Genomic DNA, 16,513 nt, shown 5'->3' with positions numbered 1-16,513 from the left:
TATATATATATATATAAATGGGTGGATGGATGAATGGATGGATGAAAGAACAGATAGATGAATGGATGAAAGGATGTATATATGAATGGATGGATGGATAGATGAATGAATGGATGGCTGGCTGAATGGATGATGGGTGAATAGAGGACTGAATGAAAGGATGGATGGATGAAGGAATAAAGGGGTGGATAAAAGAATATATGGCTGGATGAAAGGACAGATGAATATGTTGATGAATGGACAGAAGAATGAATAGATTGATGGAGGAAGGAATAGATGAAAGAATAGAGGGATATATGAATCGATGAATGCGTGGATGGATGGATGATGGGTAGATGGATGGGTGGGTAGATGGATGGAGGGATGAAAGGATGAATGGATGAATGAAAGAATAGATGGAGAGACGGATGGATGGATGATTAGACATGAATGGAAGAGTGGTATCAGCCATGTTTTCCAATTCCCTGAATTAAAGAAGTAGAGGCTTAAATATGAGCAGTTTCAGGCTCTGCTCTTCAGCATGAGGTCATATTTTTCATAAGCCCCTCTGCGACTCACAGCTCTGTGCCCACTATCAGACCACAGGTCTTCTCCTTTATTTACTTCTTTCTTTTTTTCTTTTCTTTTTTTTGACAGAGTCTTGCTCTCTCGCCCAGGCTGGAGTGCAGTGGTGCAATCTCAGTTCACTGTAACCTCCACCTCCCGGGTTCAAGCAATTCTCCTGCCTCAGCCTCCTGAGTAGCTGGGATTACAGGTGCATGCCACCATGCTCAGATAATTTTTTGTATTTATAGTAGAGATGGGGTTTCACTGTGTTTGCCAGGATGGTCTTGAACTCCTAACCTCGTGATCCACCCACCTCAGCCTCACAAGGTGCTGGGATTACAGGCGTGAGCCACCACGCCTGGCCCTACTTTCTTAATCCCAGGTCCCATTTTGTTTCCTGTATCTCAGCCCTAGGCTTTTATCCTTTTCTTCACATAAGAAACATTCACTGCCTCTTTTTGTGCCCCCTGCAAAGAAAGAAAAGTTTCTTCTTTTACCTGGATATTCTTTGTAAAATTTGTGTCGCAGGATTCGCCCATCTGGAAAACAAGTGAGAGGAAAAAACTTTCTTCAGGAGTTTAGAAGGCCAAAGCTGTTTTCATAATAATACTGAGGACTTCCCTGTGTTTTCACTCTCACCATCTCACTAGTGTGCAATGGAATTGTTCAGAGGCTACGTGTGCATTTTTCATGTCTCAGCTCTAGCTTCTAATGATATCCAGAGCCACCAACCCATAAAGGAAAGCCCTGTGAGGTCTCCTCAACGTCTGCGAGTGTAAACAGGTCTTGAGAGCAAAAAGTTTCAGAACAGCTGCCTTTTTCTTTTTTTTTTTTTAATGATTTCTTGCTTTGTTGCCCAGGCTGAAGTGCAGTTGTGCAACTTCAACTCGCTGCAACCTATGCCTCCCAGGTTCAAGTGATTCTCCTGCCTCAGCCTCCCAAGTAGCTGGGATTACAGGCATGTACCACCACGCCCGGCTAATTTTGTATTTTTGGTAGAGACGGGGTTTCACCGTATGTTGGCCAGGCTGGTCTTGAACTCCTGACCTCAGGTGATCCACCCGCCTCAGCCTCCCAAAGTGCTGGGATTACAGGCGTGAGCCACCCTTCGCAGCTAGAACCACTGTCTTAACAGATGAACTGGAAGCCAAATTTCAACACACTGTGAGTAAATGTCATTACAGAGTACGTTCACATGGGGAAGAGATGGCGCTCTTTTGAGTCTGCCCAAGACTCAGATTTCATTACTGCAAATGACAAAGTAACCTGAGTATGAATCCTCACTCATCGTCTTTGAGCCTCAGTTTCCTCACCTGAAAATAGGCAAAACATTAGTACCTCTTAAAGTTACTGTGAGGATTAAAAGAAACTATTTTATTTAAAACATATGTATGCAGTATTAGGAGGAGCCATATGAAAATGCTATCTTTGTGTATAGACAGTGGTCAACTGCTGGCAAATTCAAACACAGCAAGCTGTGAATCCCTGCTTCATGACTCCCACTGCTGTGTATCACAGACCTCCACCTCTTTCCATGGTAGCAGGAAAGCATTTGTCAATGAGACTGTGGCCAGGACATGTGGATGTTTTAACGTGGCAATCTCTCCCAATTTAGCTCCCTTCTCCGTCCTGCAGATCAGTGCTGTCTTCTCTGCTATAAGGTCAATTAATCACGTGTATGCAGTAGCCAGCCAATTTCTTTTTCTTTTGTTCTGCGATTATACTAAAAATCATCAGGGTGTTTGGGACCAGGACTGACATTTATTGGTCAAGGTGATAACACCCCACGGAGATGCTCCAGGTCCTCTGGTGGGCAGCTGATCAGCAACTGCAGCAATAACTATTTTCCAAAGCAAATGGCTAGGGTTTTTGTAGGCTGGGGGAGCTCCCTGAAACATCCTTGCTCCCCTCTTACCTGGGGATGAATTCTGGTGCATAACATCACAAGGAGACAGAGGTAAATGTGGACCCTGGACTCCTTCCTCAGGCCAAATATAATTATTTATAGTTTATTACCAAAAGTGATTACTCATCACTTGTCTCAGGTTTCCTCACACTCAAGGCTAGACGAGCCCCACTTCATTCTTCTAAAGCAGTAACTTGGCCAGAACAAGCAGGGGCCAGCCCCCACAGCTCAGCTTCTGTGTGACCTCAAACCTACTCAGAAAAAGGCACCAATTTTCCCTGACCCCACTCTGAAAAACCAGATTTACTATATGTGTCGATGTTCGTTTTCCTCTTTCCTAAAACATGAACCCCTCAAATGCCTGGTTCTAGCTGCTGGACAGTCAAACTTGAAGGACTACTGGTGCCCTCTAGAAGCCTCTCTCAGGGGAGCCTGGCATCTTAGGTGTGGGCACCGGATTTGTCACTTACTCTCAAATGATCCACAAAAATACATACGTAGATTAATAAATGGGGAGAGAGCATTAAAGCAAATGGAACAGTAGTTTTTTAACAATTGGTAAATCTGGGTAGAGGGTTCAAGGTACTACTGTGGCAACATTTTTGTAAATCTAAAATTATCTCAAATATGCAATAAAAAGCTTCTTCCTTTGTTAAGGCTGGGATGAGAGGGGCCCACTCGTCCCCTGAGATTTTTGCTCCAAGGGAAGTTACTGGAATTCAAAATGTTTTCAAACATATGTATCATTACAATAAATTACCAGTAATTATGACTAAGTGTCAGCCCCCTGAGAACAAAGCTAGGAGGATTTCCACTTGCATTTCCACTTGGAAGGCTCAAATCATTCCTTTGGGAGGGGAAGCACGCACACACAGACACATGCACACACACACACAAACACACACAGACACGCACACACAGACACACACACACACACGGGCTCTGAGGCTGGTGGACAGGCTTGGAATTCCAGCTCTGCATCTTTTGGGTGAATTCCTGAACTCATAGCCTCCCTTTCCTAAGACAGAGTGACAGTGGCACACATTCACTGAGGACCTACTGTGGGCCAGGTGCTATGCTAAGCACTTCATAGGTGTTTTCTCTCACTCAAGCTCCATAAGTACCCCATGAAGAAGTCACTATGGTTACCATCACCAACTCTATTTTACAGATGAAGAAACTGAGGCTAGGAGAGGTCGGGCGACCTGCTGGAGGCCACCGAGGAAGACAGTTACAGGCTTTGATTCTTTTTATGCAGCGCTGCCTCCTGGTTCTACTCCTTTTGCAGGTTTGTAGCAAAGCTTAATTTAAAGAGAGCAAGCCTCAAAAGGCACACGTGAACTGGAAGCATCGTTGGTGTGCTCATCACTGAATGACTGGCTCTCTTTGCTTACCTGTGTCTTGAAATGGGAATTTTTTGAATTGGTTTGAACCCTTGAGAACTAGTTTGACTTGGTTTGACCTTGGTCTTAGAGATCATAGGGCAGGATGAAAAGATCAGGGGATGCAAAAGACAAGTGCCCACAGCTTTCCTATTATGCCGTCATTATTAAAAATGGCAGCTTAGTCCAAAGAACTCAGAACTCATAACTCACACCACAGCTATCTTAGAAAAGGCTATCCCTGGCCAGGCACAGTGGCTCATTCCTGTAATCCCAGCACTTTGGGAGGCCAAGGCAGGAGGATCATAAGGTCAGGAGTTCGAGACCAGCCTGGCCAATATGGTGAAATCCTGTCTCTACAAATATACAAAAATTAGCCAGGCGTGGTGGCAGACACCTGTAGTCCCAGTTACTTGGGAGGCTGAGGCAAGAGAATTGCTTGAACCTGGGAAGCGGAGGTTGCAGTGAGCTGAGATTGCATCACTGCACTCCAGCCTGGGTGACAGAGCGAGACTCTGTCTCAAAAGAAAAAAGAAAATGAAAAGGCTATTCACCAGGCATGGTGGCTCACACCTGTAATCCTAACACTTTGGTGGGCCGAGGAGGGTGGATCACAAGGTCAGGAGATGGAGATCATCCTGGCCAACATGGTGAAACGCTGTCTCTACTAAAAATACAAAAAACTAGCCAGGCGTGGTGGCTCACGCCTGTAGTCCCAGCTACTTGGGAGGCTGAGGCAAGGGAATTGCTTGAACCGGGGAGGCAGACGTTGCAGTAAGCCAAGATTGCGCCTTTGCACTCCAGTCTGGGTGACAGAGTAAGACTCCACCTCAAAAAAAAAAAAGAAAGAAAAAAAGAAAAAGGCAATCCCTTCCACACTCCAGCAGCCTCAGACAGGCTGGCCAGCCCTTGGGGTTTGTATATCCAAAGGACCACACACCCCACCCACCCACCACGGGAGCCAGTGTCTACAGACAAGCAGCGATGAAACAGTGAGGATTGTGTTCTGTGCTTGCAAAGCGACAGACACAGTCTACACGGGTTAACTCACTCCTCAAAGAGCCCTGTGAAGCAGCTCAAGTCTTATTAACCCATTTGACAGATAAAGCAAATGAGGCCTGAAAAGGTTATGGTATTTGCTGCCCACAGCAGTAAGGGGATGAGTAGCCATGGGAACTGAGGCTATCTGGCTGGAGAAGCCACCCCGTAACCCCAAAGAAAGCCCTCAAATATCAAGTGGAACGCCGAGGAAACCAAAAAGCCATCTCTTTGTTTCAAAGCCTTTTGTAGATAATTTCTTCAAAGTTCAGGATTCCAGGATTCTCAACATTTTAAATTTTTTTTCTATGCCTCTCTTGAAACACTTCAGGTAAATAAATTCTCAAATCAGAAAAAAAAGAGGTTTCGGCCGATCATGTACCGCCAGTACACTTTTGGCAAACAGGGTCACTGTCATCATCACCAACGTTGTCTGAGGGTCCTGTCCTCAGCTAGGAGGGCTGTGAGATGCGGAAGTGGGCACGGGGGCCCCTGGTGTGGTCTCCGTCTGATTGACCTTGACTTTGATAAGGTGAACCTGAGCACCCTGAAGGCCCAGATTCCCGGCTTGCCACACATTTCACCCAAACTCCATGCCAAAAGCACATTGGAGCCTTTCATCTTATTGCCTTGCAGGGTGTTGGAGATGATTGTAGATACCACCAGGAATCGCTGCTCCACTGTCCCTCCTTTTCTTGGGAAAATTATACCAATGAAAACAACACCATTCACTCATCTATTTATTGCCTTTGTGTCCAAAGACGAACACAAATCAAGTCCAACTGAAGAGTCTGGCAGAAGTCCTGGGAAGCTAAGGATTCTCAGCCAATTCTAATTCTATGCAGTTTTCAGATAAGATGCGCCTTTAAAATAGATGCTTCTTGACTTACAATGGAGGTAAGTACTGATAAGCCCCCTGCAAGCTGAAACCAGCTTAACTCAAAATGCACTGAACACAGCTAACCTACAGAACACCATAGCTTAGCTGAGACTACCTTAAATGTGCTCAGAACACTTACATTAGCCTGGAGTTGGGCAAAATCATCTAACACAAAGCCTATATCATGATAAAATATTGACTGTCTCGTGTAATCTATTGATTGCCATACTCAAAGTAAAAAGCAGCATGGCTGGATGCAACCTGAAGTATGGTTTTCTGAATGCATGTCGCTTTTGCACCAGTGTGAAGTTAAACAATCATAAGTCGGCCATCAAAAGTTGGAGTCCATCTATCTATACACGGATATAAAACATCCAGTGTTGACTGACCACCTACCATTGCCTAGGGCTGCCCCGACAGCTTTGCATTTATGATTTCAGTTACTCCCCACAATAGCACGAAATAGCCCCATTTTACACATGAGGAAACTGAGGCTTAGAGATAGGAAGAAGTTAACCCCAGTGTCGCCCAGCTGGGAGGTGCGGAGGTGGGGTCTGCAGCCAGTCCGCTGGCTCAAGAGCTTCTGTTGCGTGCTGGTGTGGCAGCGAAAGGGTGGAGGTCATGAGAGAAGGAGCCAGGCAGCGGGAAAATGTGATGAGCTCGTGTCAGGCCCGGCTGCCGGGGCTGCTTCCTGGGGCAGGTCGCCCATGGGAGTGGGAGGCGCTTACAGGGAGAGGGGGACCAGGGCAGGGGCCGCACTTACCTGCTGGCCGGCGCTGCTTGACGCACTGCCCACGGTTGGGGATGCCCTCAGCCATGTCACCTGGGCTCAGGATGTGGCACTCATAGCCCGAGGGACAGAGCAGTGGTTCCGCCCCATCCTCCGTGGTGCTGCACGCCTCTGCTGTGAGAGAGACACACACTGGAGTCTAGCAGGCAGACCCCCGGTGCACGTGCAGGGAACACACCCCGCCCAGAGAGGCCGTCTCGACTCTCTACCCCAGGTTCCAGGCTAGGCCTTGGGTCTCGCTCAGAGGCACGAGATACACATGCACACCCGCATAAACAAACACACACACAAACACAGGCAGTCCAAGGTCACCTGATCCCAAACAGTCTCACGAGCACAGTGACATCCATATAGACATGTTCACCTATCTACCTTGAAACACACACTCACCCCTACAGTTGCACAGGTATACACACATTTACACACGCAAGTTGGACACACAAATATACACAAGCATATACACACATTCATCCCCACACACAAATACTGCACACACATATCCACACACACATACACACACATTCACCTGCCCATGTACACACTTACAACACGGTCACACACCTTTGCATGCGCACACACACACACACACACACACACACATTCAGCCACAGCCACAAGGACAGCCATACAGTTGCACACATGGCTGCACACTCTAGCGGACACAGTCACACACAGATGCGTGTGGGGTCAGAAGCACAGCGTCACGTGTGTAAGGGCCCACGCTCTCAGCTCTGCAGGCCTCCAGGACCCTGACTGGCATGCCGTTCCTTTCAGAAACTGCCCTCTGCCTCCTGATACCTCCCCCGCCCTCGAGGGAGACCTCATCATTAGACAGCAGTGAACCCCCTATAATTCTAGGAATTTGAAAACGAACCCCAAAAGCCCTCCCCTTCAATTCTCCATCCAGGAGGAGGTCCCAGGCTTGCGAAGAGTCAAAGCCCTTATTCTGTACTGGGCTTTGATTCTGGCTAAGCCCCCAGACATCAGCCCTTCCATGCTGGGGTGGGGAGGATCAAAGAGGGCTGAGTGTTAGGCTGAAGGACCCGCCATGAGGGACAGCCAGCCTGGTGCTGCCAGCTTTCTGGAAGTGGCTGAGACGCGGGGATTGAGGCTTGAAAGTAGAGTCTGGGCTTTACCCGGCAGGTACCTTGCAACACCTCCTCAGGGCCATCCAGGAGCCAGCCATTGCCACCAAGCCATCGAGGTTTCGGCTGCACCAGCCAGTCTAGGACTAACACAACACAGGGTCAAGTCAAAGCCTTCCTCAGGTACCTGAGAAATGCCCAGGCTTGGGGGATGGAAGGGCCCCCTTAGATCATGGCACAGAGGCTCCCCATGGGAGAAATAACTATGGTTCCCGGCACACTTTCACCCCTTGCTTTTAGTGATAGAACCTTTCACTGTGGGCTGGGCACAGGGCCACCAAGCTGGGGACTAGCCTTCCCTGCCTCCCTTGCAGCTACCTGTGGCCATATGGCAGGGTTCTGGCTACAAGGATGTCAGCAGTAACGAGCATGCAAATTCGTATCTTGCCCTCCCTGCTCTCTGCTCCCCTTCCTCCCTCATTCCATTTCCTGCAGGATGGGAGCCATTCTGACCATGTGGACAAGGACATCACTCAGACTGCAGACTGGCAAGAAGGAAGGAAGCCAGCTCGCTAGATGGCTTTGTGAGCAGAGCTACCTGCCTGCCACAGCGTCACCTCTGTGCTAATCTCTGAGAGAGAAGCAAACGCCTCGCAGGTCGGGGCCCTGTATTTATGGGTCTTTTTATGCAGCAGCAGAGCCTGCTGTCTAACTCACACTGCTTTTCTAACTTCTAGGTTCAGGGGTACATATGCAGGTTTGTTGCCCGGATAAATTCCCTGTCACTGAATTTGGTGTATGGGTGATCCCATCACCCAGGTAGAGCCAATGTATTTTTAGCAGAAAGAGGCACCCACACAGTTTACAGGAAGGCCTTCCAAACGCAGGAGTTGAAAACTCAAATGCTTCTAGAGGACAGGTAGATGACATTAAACAGGAAAGCAGATCAGGCAGGGCCGCTGCCAAGCAGAGAGTGCCTCCTGCCTGGACTAATCAGCTGCTGTTAGCCCTGACCAGCCGTTTCCAATGCTCCCAGACTGATTTTCTTTCTGTCAGTTCTTATTCTATTCTATTTCTTTATTTACTTTTTTATTTATTTTGAGACAGAGTCTCGCTCTGTCACCCAGGATGGAGTGCAATGGTGTGATCTCGGCTCACTGCAACCTCAGCATCCCGGATTCAAGTGATTCTCCTGCCTCAGCCTCCCTAGTAGCTGGATTACAAGCGTGTGCCACCATGACTGGCTGATTTTTGTATTTTTTGTAAAGGTGGGGATTCCCCATGTTGCCCAGGCTGATCTTGAACTCCTGACTTCAAGAGATCTGCACCCCCTTGACCTCCCAAAGTGCTGAGATTACAGGAGTGAGCCACTGTGCCTGGACTATAAGTCTGTATTTTCAAAAGCAGAATTCTTCTGTTTTTTAAGTATCAACAAGTAATTTTAAAACTTTTTAAATGAATGATTATGACTATTATTACTAATATTATTTTTTTGTAGAGATGGGAGTGGGGGGATCTCCCTATGTTCCCCAGCCTGGTCTCGAACTCCTGGCCTCACACGATCCTCCCGCTTTGGCCTCCCAAAGTGCTGGGATTACAGGTGTAAGCCACCATGCCTAGGCAGAAAACTTGAAGCCTGTTAGAGATAAAAACAGTTCTGGAATCACATTTGTTTGTGACCTTGGCATTCATTTGACTCCAAAATAAGACAAAAATTAAAACTACTAATATTTATCTTTATAAAGAGAATAGAAAAATAATTATCTAGCATCTTTTAAAGTACATGGATGGGGAGCGGTAGAAATGCTGGTTAGCTTTTTCTGTAAAGGAGAACTCGCTGATTATAAAGACAGGGGAAGCCGCAACAGGGGAGAAAGGAGACAGCAGTCAGTAACCTCCGAAAGAGAAGGACGGAACGGCTCTGCAGCCTCTGTGTCCAGCCTTTCGGGTCTTCCCCTTCCCCTCACATCTGACCATGTGTTAGGAAACGTTTTCAGGTAGGAAACATAGTAACATGTGCTGTTCATATTCTCTTTTGCATTGATCAAAGGCTTCTGAGCAGCAGAGAACTAAACAAATGTTTGGAATCATGAAACTTGGCCCAGACTTCCCGTCGCTCTAGTTGAAGACCCTTACATGCCTGGTGGCCCCGGAGTCTCAGCTCTTCATGCCCTCTCTGCAACTACCTGGGATCACCTCCCAAATAAATGACCTGCTCCCAAGTCCTCGTCGCTGGGTCTTCTTTGGAGGGACCCAGATCCAGATGGCAATGAAGTGGTAAGGTGCCTGGAACAGGGCCTGACGTGTTCCCCGTCCTCTTAGTTAGACCAGTGGTTCTCAATACACAGCGGTTTTGTTCTCCAGGGAGCATTTAGGAAGTTTAGAGACATTTTTGGTTGTTACAACTTGGGGTAGGGTTGCTCCTGCCATCTAGCGGAGAGGGGCCAGGGAGGCTGCTAAGTACCCTACAGTACCCAAGACAGTGCCCCTCCCCTGGCCAGCGAGGAGAATCATCCAACCCCAAATGTCAATATGCCAAGACCGTGAAGTCTGGTGTTAGATATCATGGTGGTTGTTCTTACTACTGTTACGATTGCTCTTCCTGCTGGCCAGTGAACGAATGATTCAGCATTTACCGCTTATGTGCCCAGAGACCACTTTAGACGCTGGGGTTACAGCAGAGCATGTTTAACAGACAAAACTCTGTGCCCTGTGGGGCTGACCTTCGAGTGGGGAGAGAACAGTCAATGAACAAACAAGAAAAACACAGTCTTCCAGATTATGATACGGAGAAAAAGTAAACAGGGGTGGAGGGCAGGGAGTGGCCAAGGAGGGACTATCATTTAGAGAGGGAAATATTTCCTGCGAAGTGGCCTCTGGAAAAAGGGCTGAAGGAGGCGACGAAGTGAGCCATGTGGGTGTCTGGGGGAGGATATTCCTGGGAACGAAGGACCCCACACGTGGGCACAGGTGCTAGAGCGGGAGCCCCACATCCCCGCACTCATGGCCCAAGGCAATAAGCACTTCTCTACAGTCAGACCACTGGATGGGAAACTGCTGCTCTGCCTGCTGTGTGACCTTGAGAAAATGATTCAGCTTCTCTGGGCTTCACCTGTGGCATAGGGCTAATAACAGTCATCAAGCTGTGTGAGCATGAAATGAGATGAGGTATGGAAAGGCTATTAGGAATGCCATGTACAGTTGTATCATCTGTGCACTGCTCAAAAGCACCTGGTCTAGGCAGCAAGCAAGGCTAGAATCCCTAAGCCAGGTCACATTCCCGAGGAAATGTGCCTTTTTTGATGTGCCTTTATGTGCTTGTCCACCGTGAGGGGCGACATTCAGTTTTTCTTATGAAAGCTGAGTAGGAGGCTACCTGGCCTGGAGCAGCGGCCAGGTCCTCCCAGAGCCAGCAGTCAAACAGTCGCTGTTTTTATGAGCAGTAACAGGCCGTAATTATGAGCACGATTAAGTGCGCTGAGTCCCTTGTCATCGCTGTGACCTCACCCCAAAGAAAACAAAGTGTGGTCATTCTTGTCATCTCTGACTTTCCTCTCTGCCTTGGGAGGAGGGGCTGGGTGACCTTCTCACAGTCACCCTCCCTAATTAAGGCCCGTGGGAACCCAGGCCTCCAAACAGCTGTTATCACCCTGAGCAGAGCTGAGGGTGGAGAAAACTTCCTTGCCCCAAATCCTACCCACTTAGGGGCACATTTGCCCCATCCAGGAAATAACTACCTGTCCACCCACCCCCCCACTTACTGTCTCTCATGGGATCGCTCTTTCTCTGCCCAAACCTTCTCTCTGAAAGGGATCTGAAACTCTGTCCTGCCAAGGAAGAATCCCTGAACAATGCTTCTCCCCAAGACGTGGCGTCCTGGTCCAACACTCATCTCATGATCTGCTCCCAGCCCCACGTGGTGCTGAGCACTTCCGACTGGCAGGCTCACTGCAACCTCCACCTCCTGGGTTCAAGTGATTCTCGAGCCTCCGTCTCTCCAGTAGCTGAGATTACAGGCTCCTGCCACCATGTCCGGCTAATTTTTGAATTTTTAGTAGAGACAGGGTTTCACCATGTGGCCCAGGCTGGTCTCGAACTCCTGACCTCAGGTGATCCGCCCCATTGCACAGGAGAGGAGACTCAAGAAAGTGACAGCTGGCCGGTGGGTCTGAAGCCACGCCCCCCGGTCCTCTCTGTGGCACACCCCATGTGGATTGCTAAGCATCCAGTCTCCACCTCAACTACCCCAGGGCCAGGCATGAGAAGTGCAGCGGCCAGGTGAGTAGGAAGCTAGAGGAAACCTCCTCATTCAGGGCACCTGAGGTTCCAGTTGGTGGCAGCCCAGAGAGTGAAGTCCAACATTTTAAAGAAAAGCCTCAAATATGGATCTTTTAAATGAGAAATCCCACTGCACTCCCATTCTCCTACCAGGGGGGCAATTTCCCGGGAATGGGTGTCTGCCAGACTGTAGCTCCCTGGAGGCAGCTGGGGTCCCTGCCCCCACCCCATTTTCTTTTCTTTTTTTAAATTTAATTGTATTTTATTTTTCTCCAATGGTTAAATTTTCTTCGTTTTTTTTTTTTTTTAACTTACATTTTAGGTTCAGGAGTACATATGCAGGTTAATATACGTAAATTGTGCATCACTGGGCTTTGGACCCCACCCCATTTTCATAGGAGGTGACATTTTCTGTGGAAGGGCGTCTCCCACAAAGCAGGTCCCCGGGGGCACTGGGACACACAGCAGGTGCACAGCGGCGCTACGTCTGCTCCGGGAGGGCCCCTCCCAGCTCACAGGTGCGCAGTCTAGGCGCCAGAGTCCTGCCTAGGTGGCCCAGCTTTAAGCCCAGCTCCTTTTTAAGCCCTCCCCCGAGTCAGGCTCTCCCCTACCCCAGACAGTTCGGTTTACCGGTTGGTTTCCCCACCCCGCCTCCCTCGGGTCCAGGACCTACCTGGCGGGGGCGGCACGGCTTCCAGGCAGGCGTAGGCGCATCCGTTGTAGCAGCAGCGCCGGTGCCGCGGACACTGGGAGTCTGCCTGGCAGCGCGCGGCCTGGCAAGCGCCAGGGGGCAGCGTTCGTGGGGGCGGCGGGCAACGGTCCGCTCGGGGCTGCCGGGGGCCGCCGGGCGCGCCTGCTTCCTCGGCCTGCGGGGAGAGAGCGGCGTCAGTGGCTCTGGGGCCCGCGTTCGAGTCCTGGCGCCGCCAGGAGCTGTGCACCCGGGACAGTGTGCCGGCCTCTATGAGCCTGCGTTTCCTCGCGTGAGAAACAGCCAACAGGCAGAGCCAGCTTCGGAGGGCGGCCCAGAGGGCCAGAAGATACCGTGTTTCTCTTTATAACAGTGCATGAAGGGAAAGCCCCAAGGAAAGGAGAAGCCCATCTTGGTACGTGGGCTGGAGAACATCTACTTAAGCATCTACCCTGGGTGAGAGAGAGATGATATATAATACATAATATATCTGGTACCTATGTGTGTATACATGCACACATATATGTCTGTATGTACACATGTATATGCACATATGTGTGGATTGCTTATAATCCATGTTTATATAGAGCTTTGAGAATTTACAAATTATACACAGAATGATTAAATCCATGCAACAACTTCAATACGTCCCACAAACAAAATAATAAAGGGGAAAAACCCAGATCAAAGAGAACACCACAGTGGGATTCCACCTGGATTTATAGCTCAAAACAGGCCAGGCTGATGTCTGGTGCGAGAAGTCAGGGTCTTGATGGGCGGTGACTGGCTGGGAACACAGGGACTCTGGGGGCTGGCCCTGTTCTGTTTCTTGGTCTGGGCGCTGGTTACGTGGTGTGTTTACTTTGTGGGAATTCATGGAGCTGAACACTTAGGATTTACGTACTTTGAAGTATTATGTTTTAATAAAAAGTTTAAAAATAAGATATAGGGGCCAGGCACTGTGGCACACACACCCATAATCCCAGCACCTTCAGAAGTCAAGGTGGGTGAGTCACTTGAGCTCAGAAGTTTGAGACCAGCCTGGCCAACATAGTGAAACCCCTTCTCTACTAAAAAGAAAAAAAATACAAAAATTAGTCAGGCATGGTCATGCGCTCCTGCACTCCCCGCTATTTGGGAGGCTGAGGCGGGAGGATGGCTTGATCCTGGGAGGGGAAGGCTGCAGTGAGCCATGATTGAGCCATGACACTTGAGCCTGGGCAATAGAATAGACTCTTTCTCAAAAAAAAAAAAAAATATATATATATATAGGGTACTCTAACATATAGGAATATGAGTGAGAGATCAATATTGTAGAGGTGAGACAGAAAATTTAAGCCACCAGGCAAACTGCCCTGGGTCCCCTGACACCACACCCCATCCACACCAGTAACACTATTCTGCTTCTATGAAAATGGGACGTGTTGTGAGCAGGTTGTGTGCATTCACGCACACACACACAGAGTTAGAGACAAGACAGATTAATGGGGGAAAAACACTCTGGCTTGCGCTACCTCCTAGCCTTTGCCTAAACTATTCCTTTCATCTAAAACCTACTTATGTACCCCCTTGTCCTCCCCCAACATAGTCAAAATCTAGCCCCCTTGTGATGGCCAAGTACAAAGGGCATATCTGCAGACTGGAATAGTATACAGCCATGAAAAGCTGTCCCTAAGGTGTTGGCGGAAAATGAAATAAGACTCAATGTGCCATACATGAAGGATTGCCAGGATGTGGTGGCTCATGAAGAAAGCCACAGTGCAGAACAGCACATCGGCTCTGCCCGATCTGTTTTTAAAAACGCATGCAGGTATAATATGTATATGTTTGCATAGGCTTTTTTGGAACTTTTTGGAAGGATATACAAGGTAACACAAAAAACCATTATGAAAGCTGCCTTTGGAGATAAGAAGAGGTGGAAAATCTGAGAGAGCTTTCTTCCTATTGTATATTCTGCACTGGTTCTCTCTCTCTCTCTCTCTCTCTCTATATATATATATATATATATTTTTTTTTTACCACATACATGTTACTTTTTCAATTTAAAGACGACAGTCTCCGTGCAGAGTGAGGGCACATCGTCCAAGCTCCGGTTTAATCTAGACTTGACTCACAGAACTGCACAAAACTACGGAAGCTGCTTTGATGACAGTGGGTACCGTCACCTCCAGGCCTTTGCCCAGGCTTTGCCCTCTGCCGAATGCCTGCTCCTTCAGGTGTGCCAGATAGACCATTCCCCAAAACTCAATCAGCGTTCTCAGGTGGGAGGTGCTTCCTTAATGTCAGCCCTCCCAGGCCAGGGTAGGCGTCACCCCCCACCCCTCACTTCTATGTCCCCCACCATCACCCTTGCTCAGTGTCTGAATAGAAATCCACCATCAAATGTAACCTGAAAGCGATGCCCTCAAGGGAGGGCCTCTAGTCTCCTGTGCCTCCTCATGCATATATGGTTGGCTAAATAAAAGTCCCCAAAGACACCAGGCCCTACTCCCTGGAATCCTAAATCCAAAAGGAAAAAGGGTCTTTGCAGACATGATTAAGGATGTTTACATGGGGAGACAATCCTGCATTACCTGGGTGGGCCCTAAATCCAGTCACAAGTGTCTGAGAAGAGGAGAGCAGAGGGTGATTATGCACATGCACACACACAGGCACACATACACACACACACACACGAACACACAAGCGCACGAACACACATGCACGCATATGCACACATGCACGCACACACACACGCACAAAAGGAAGTCATGTGAAGATGGAGGCAGAGATAGCATCTACAGACCAAGGAATGACCATGACTGCCAGCAGCCACCGGAAGAGGGACTGGCAAGGAAGGAACCTCTGGAGAGGGGGTGAGACTCTGCTGACCCCTTGATTGCAGTCCAGTGAAACTGATGCTGAACTTCTGGCCCCAGAATTGTGAGATAATTCATTTCTGTTGGTTTAACCACCCCTCCCACCCCAGTTCGTGGTCATTTGTTATGGCAGCCCCTGGAAACTTGATATCTGTCACTCTGCCAGGCACATTCTGTAAATGAATGCCACCCCACACCCAAGTCCCCACAGTGGCCTCCTCCCTGGCCTCACTGCCTCCAAATCCATCCATTCTCCAAACTGCAGCCCCAAGAGGATTTATGAAAGGCACCTGTGGATTCAGTCGCCTCTGTTCTCCAAGCCCCCAGGGGCTTCCCACACCCTTTGGACCAAGTCCCAGCTCCCGACTCAACCTCCAAGGCCTGTGCCGACCGGGTACAGGTTACTTTTCCAATTTAATAATTTAGATATAGGCTATATTGGCCTCATCTCATCACCCCTGACTCTCCGTGTCCTTATATGCCAGCAAGCTGCCCGCCTCCTTTCCATGCCTTCCAAGCACATTCCTCTCTTCAAACCATTTCCTCCAACTGCATTTGTCTCATCCAGCGGAGCAGAGGGGCAACCAGAGTGGACTCTGCAGCTCACGGGCTGGGTTCAAATCCCGGCTCTGGGGTCTTAAATCCTCTCTGCCACTCACTTGCTGTGTGACCTTGGGCAAGCGTCAGTTTCTCCCTATAGAACGCCCTTCCTGGGGCATCCTGTGTCTACACCCAAGATGGCGCGTACACCCAGGATGGCACGTATGCCCAGGATGGCGCCTACACCCAGGGCAGCACGTACACCCAGGATGGCGCCTACACCCAGGATGGCAAATACACCCAGGATGGCACATACACCCAGGATGGCATGTACACCCAGGATGGCACATACACCCAGGATGGTACATATACCCAGGATGGCGCCTACACCCAGTATGGCACATACACCCAGGATGGCACATACACCCAGGATGGCGCGTACGCCCAGGATGGCGCCTACACCCAGGATGGCGCATACACCCAGGATGGCACGTACACCCAGGATGGCACGTACACCCAGGA

At 49.1% G+C, this 16,513-nt stretch overlaps 1 protein-coding gene and 1 long non-coding RNA gene across 4 annotated transcripts in view; one reads left to right on the top strand and one right to left on the bottom strand.

Moving 5' to 3' along the window:
- Positions 1 to 16,513, bottom strand: part of WFDC1 (WAP four-disulfide core domain 1) — a 38,293-nt gene that overhangs the window by 4,344 nt on the left and 17,436 nt on the right. The window contains exons 2-5 of one of the 2 annotated variants that reach the window (XM_032284567.1): positions 12,579 to 12,771; positions 7,690 to 7,773; positions 6,516 to 6,653; positions 1,044 to 1,085 (exon numbers count right to left, since the gene is read on the bottom strand). In XM_032284567.1, coding sequence (XP_032140458.1) covers positions 1,044 to 1,085; positions 6,516 to 6,653; positions 7,690 to 7,773; positions 12,579 to 12,771 — 457 coding nt within the window. Of the gene's footprint in view, positions 1 to 1,043; positions 1,086 to 6,515; positions 6,657 to 7,689; positions 7,774 to 12,578; positions 12,772 to 16,513 lie in introns of both variants that reach the window. The other variant, XM_032284566.1, reaches the window with a different exon arrangement.
- Positions 9,920 to 16,513, top strand: part of LOC116555697 — a 9,034-nt gene continuing 2,440 nt past the window's right edge. For both annotated transcript variants that reach the window (XR_004270628.1, XR_004270627.1), the window contains exon 1: positions 9,920 to 9,930. This is a non-coding gene — a long non-coding RNA (uncharacterized LOC116555697). The remainder of the gene's footprint in view (positions 9,931 to 16,513) is intronic.

Source organism: Sapajus apella, unplaced genomic scaffold (genome assembly GCF_009761245.1).
Source record: "Sapajus apella isolate SASKATOON/1434 unplaced genomic scaffold, GSC_monkey_1.0 scaffold15, whole genome shotgun sequence".
Taxonomy (NCBI): Eukaryota; Metazoa; Chordata; class Mammalia; order Primates; family Cebidae; genus Sapajus; species Sapajus apella.
This window is presented reverse-complemented; position numbering and strand designations above follow the sequence as displayed.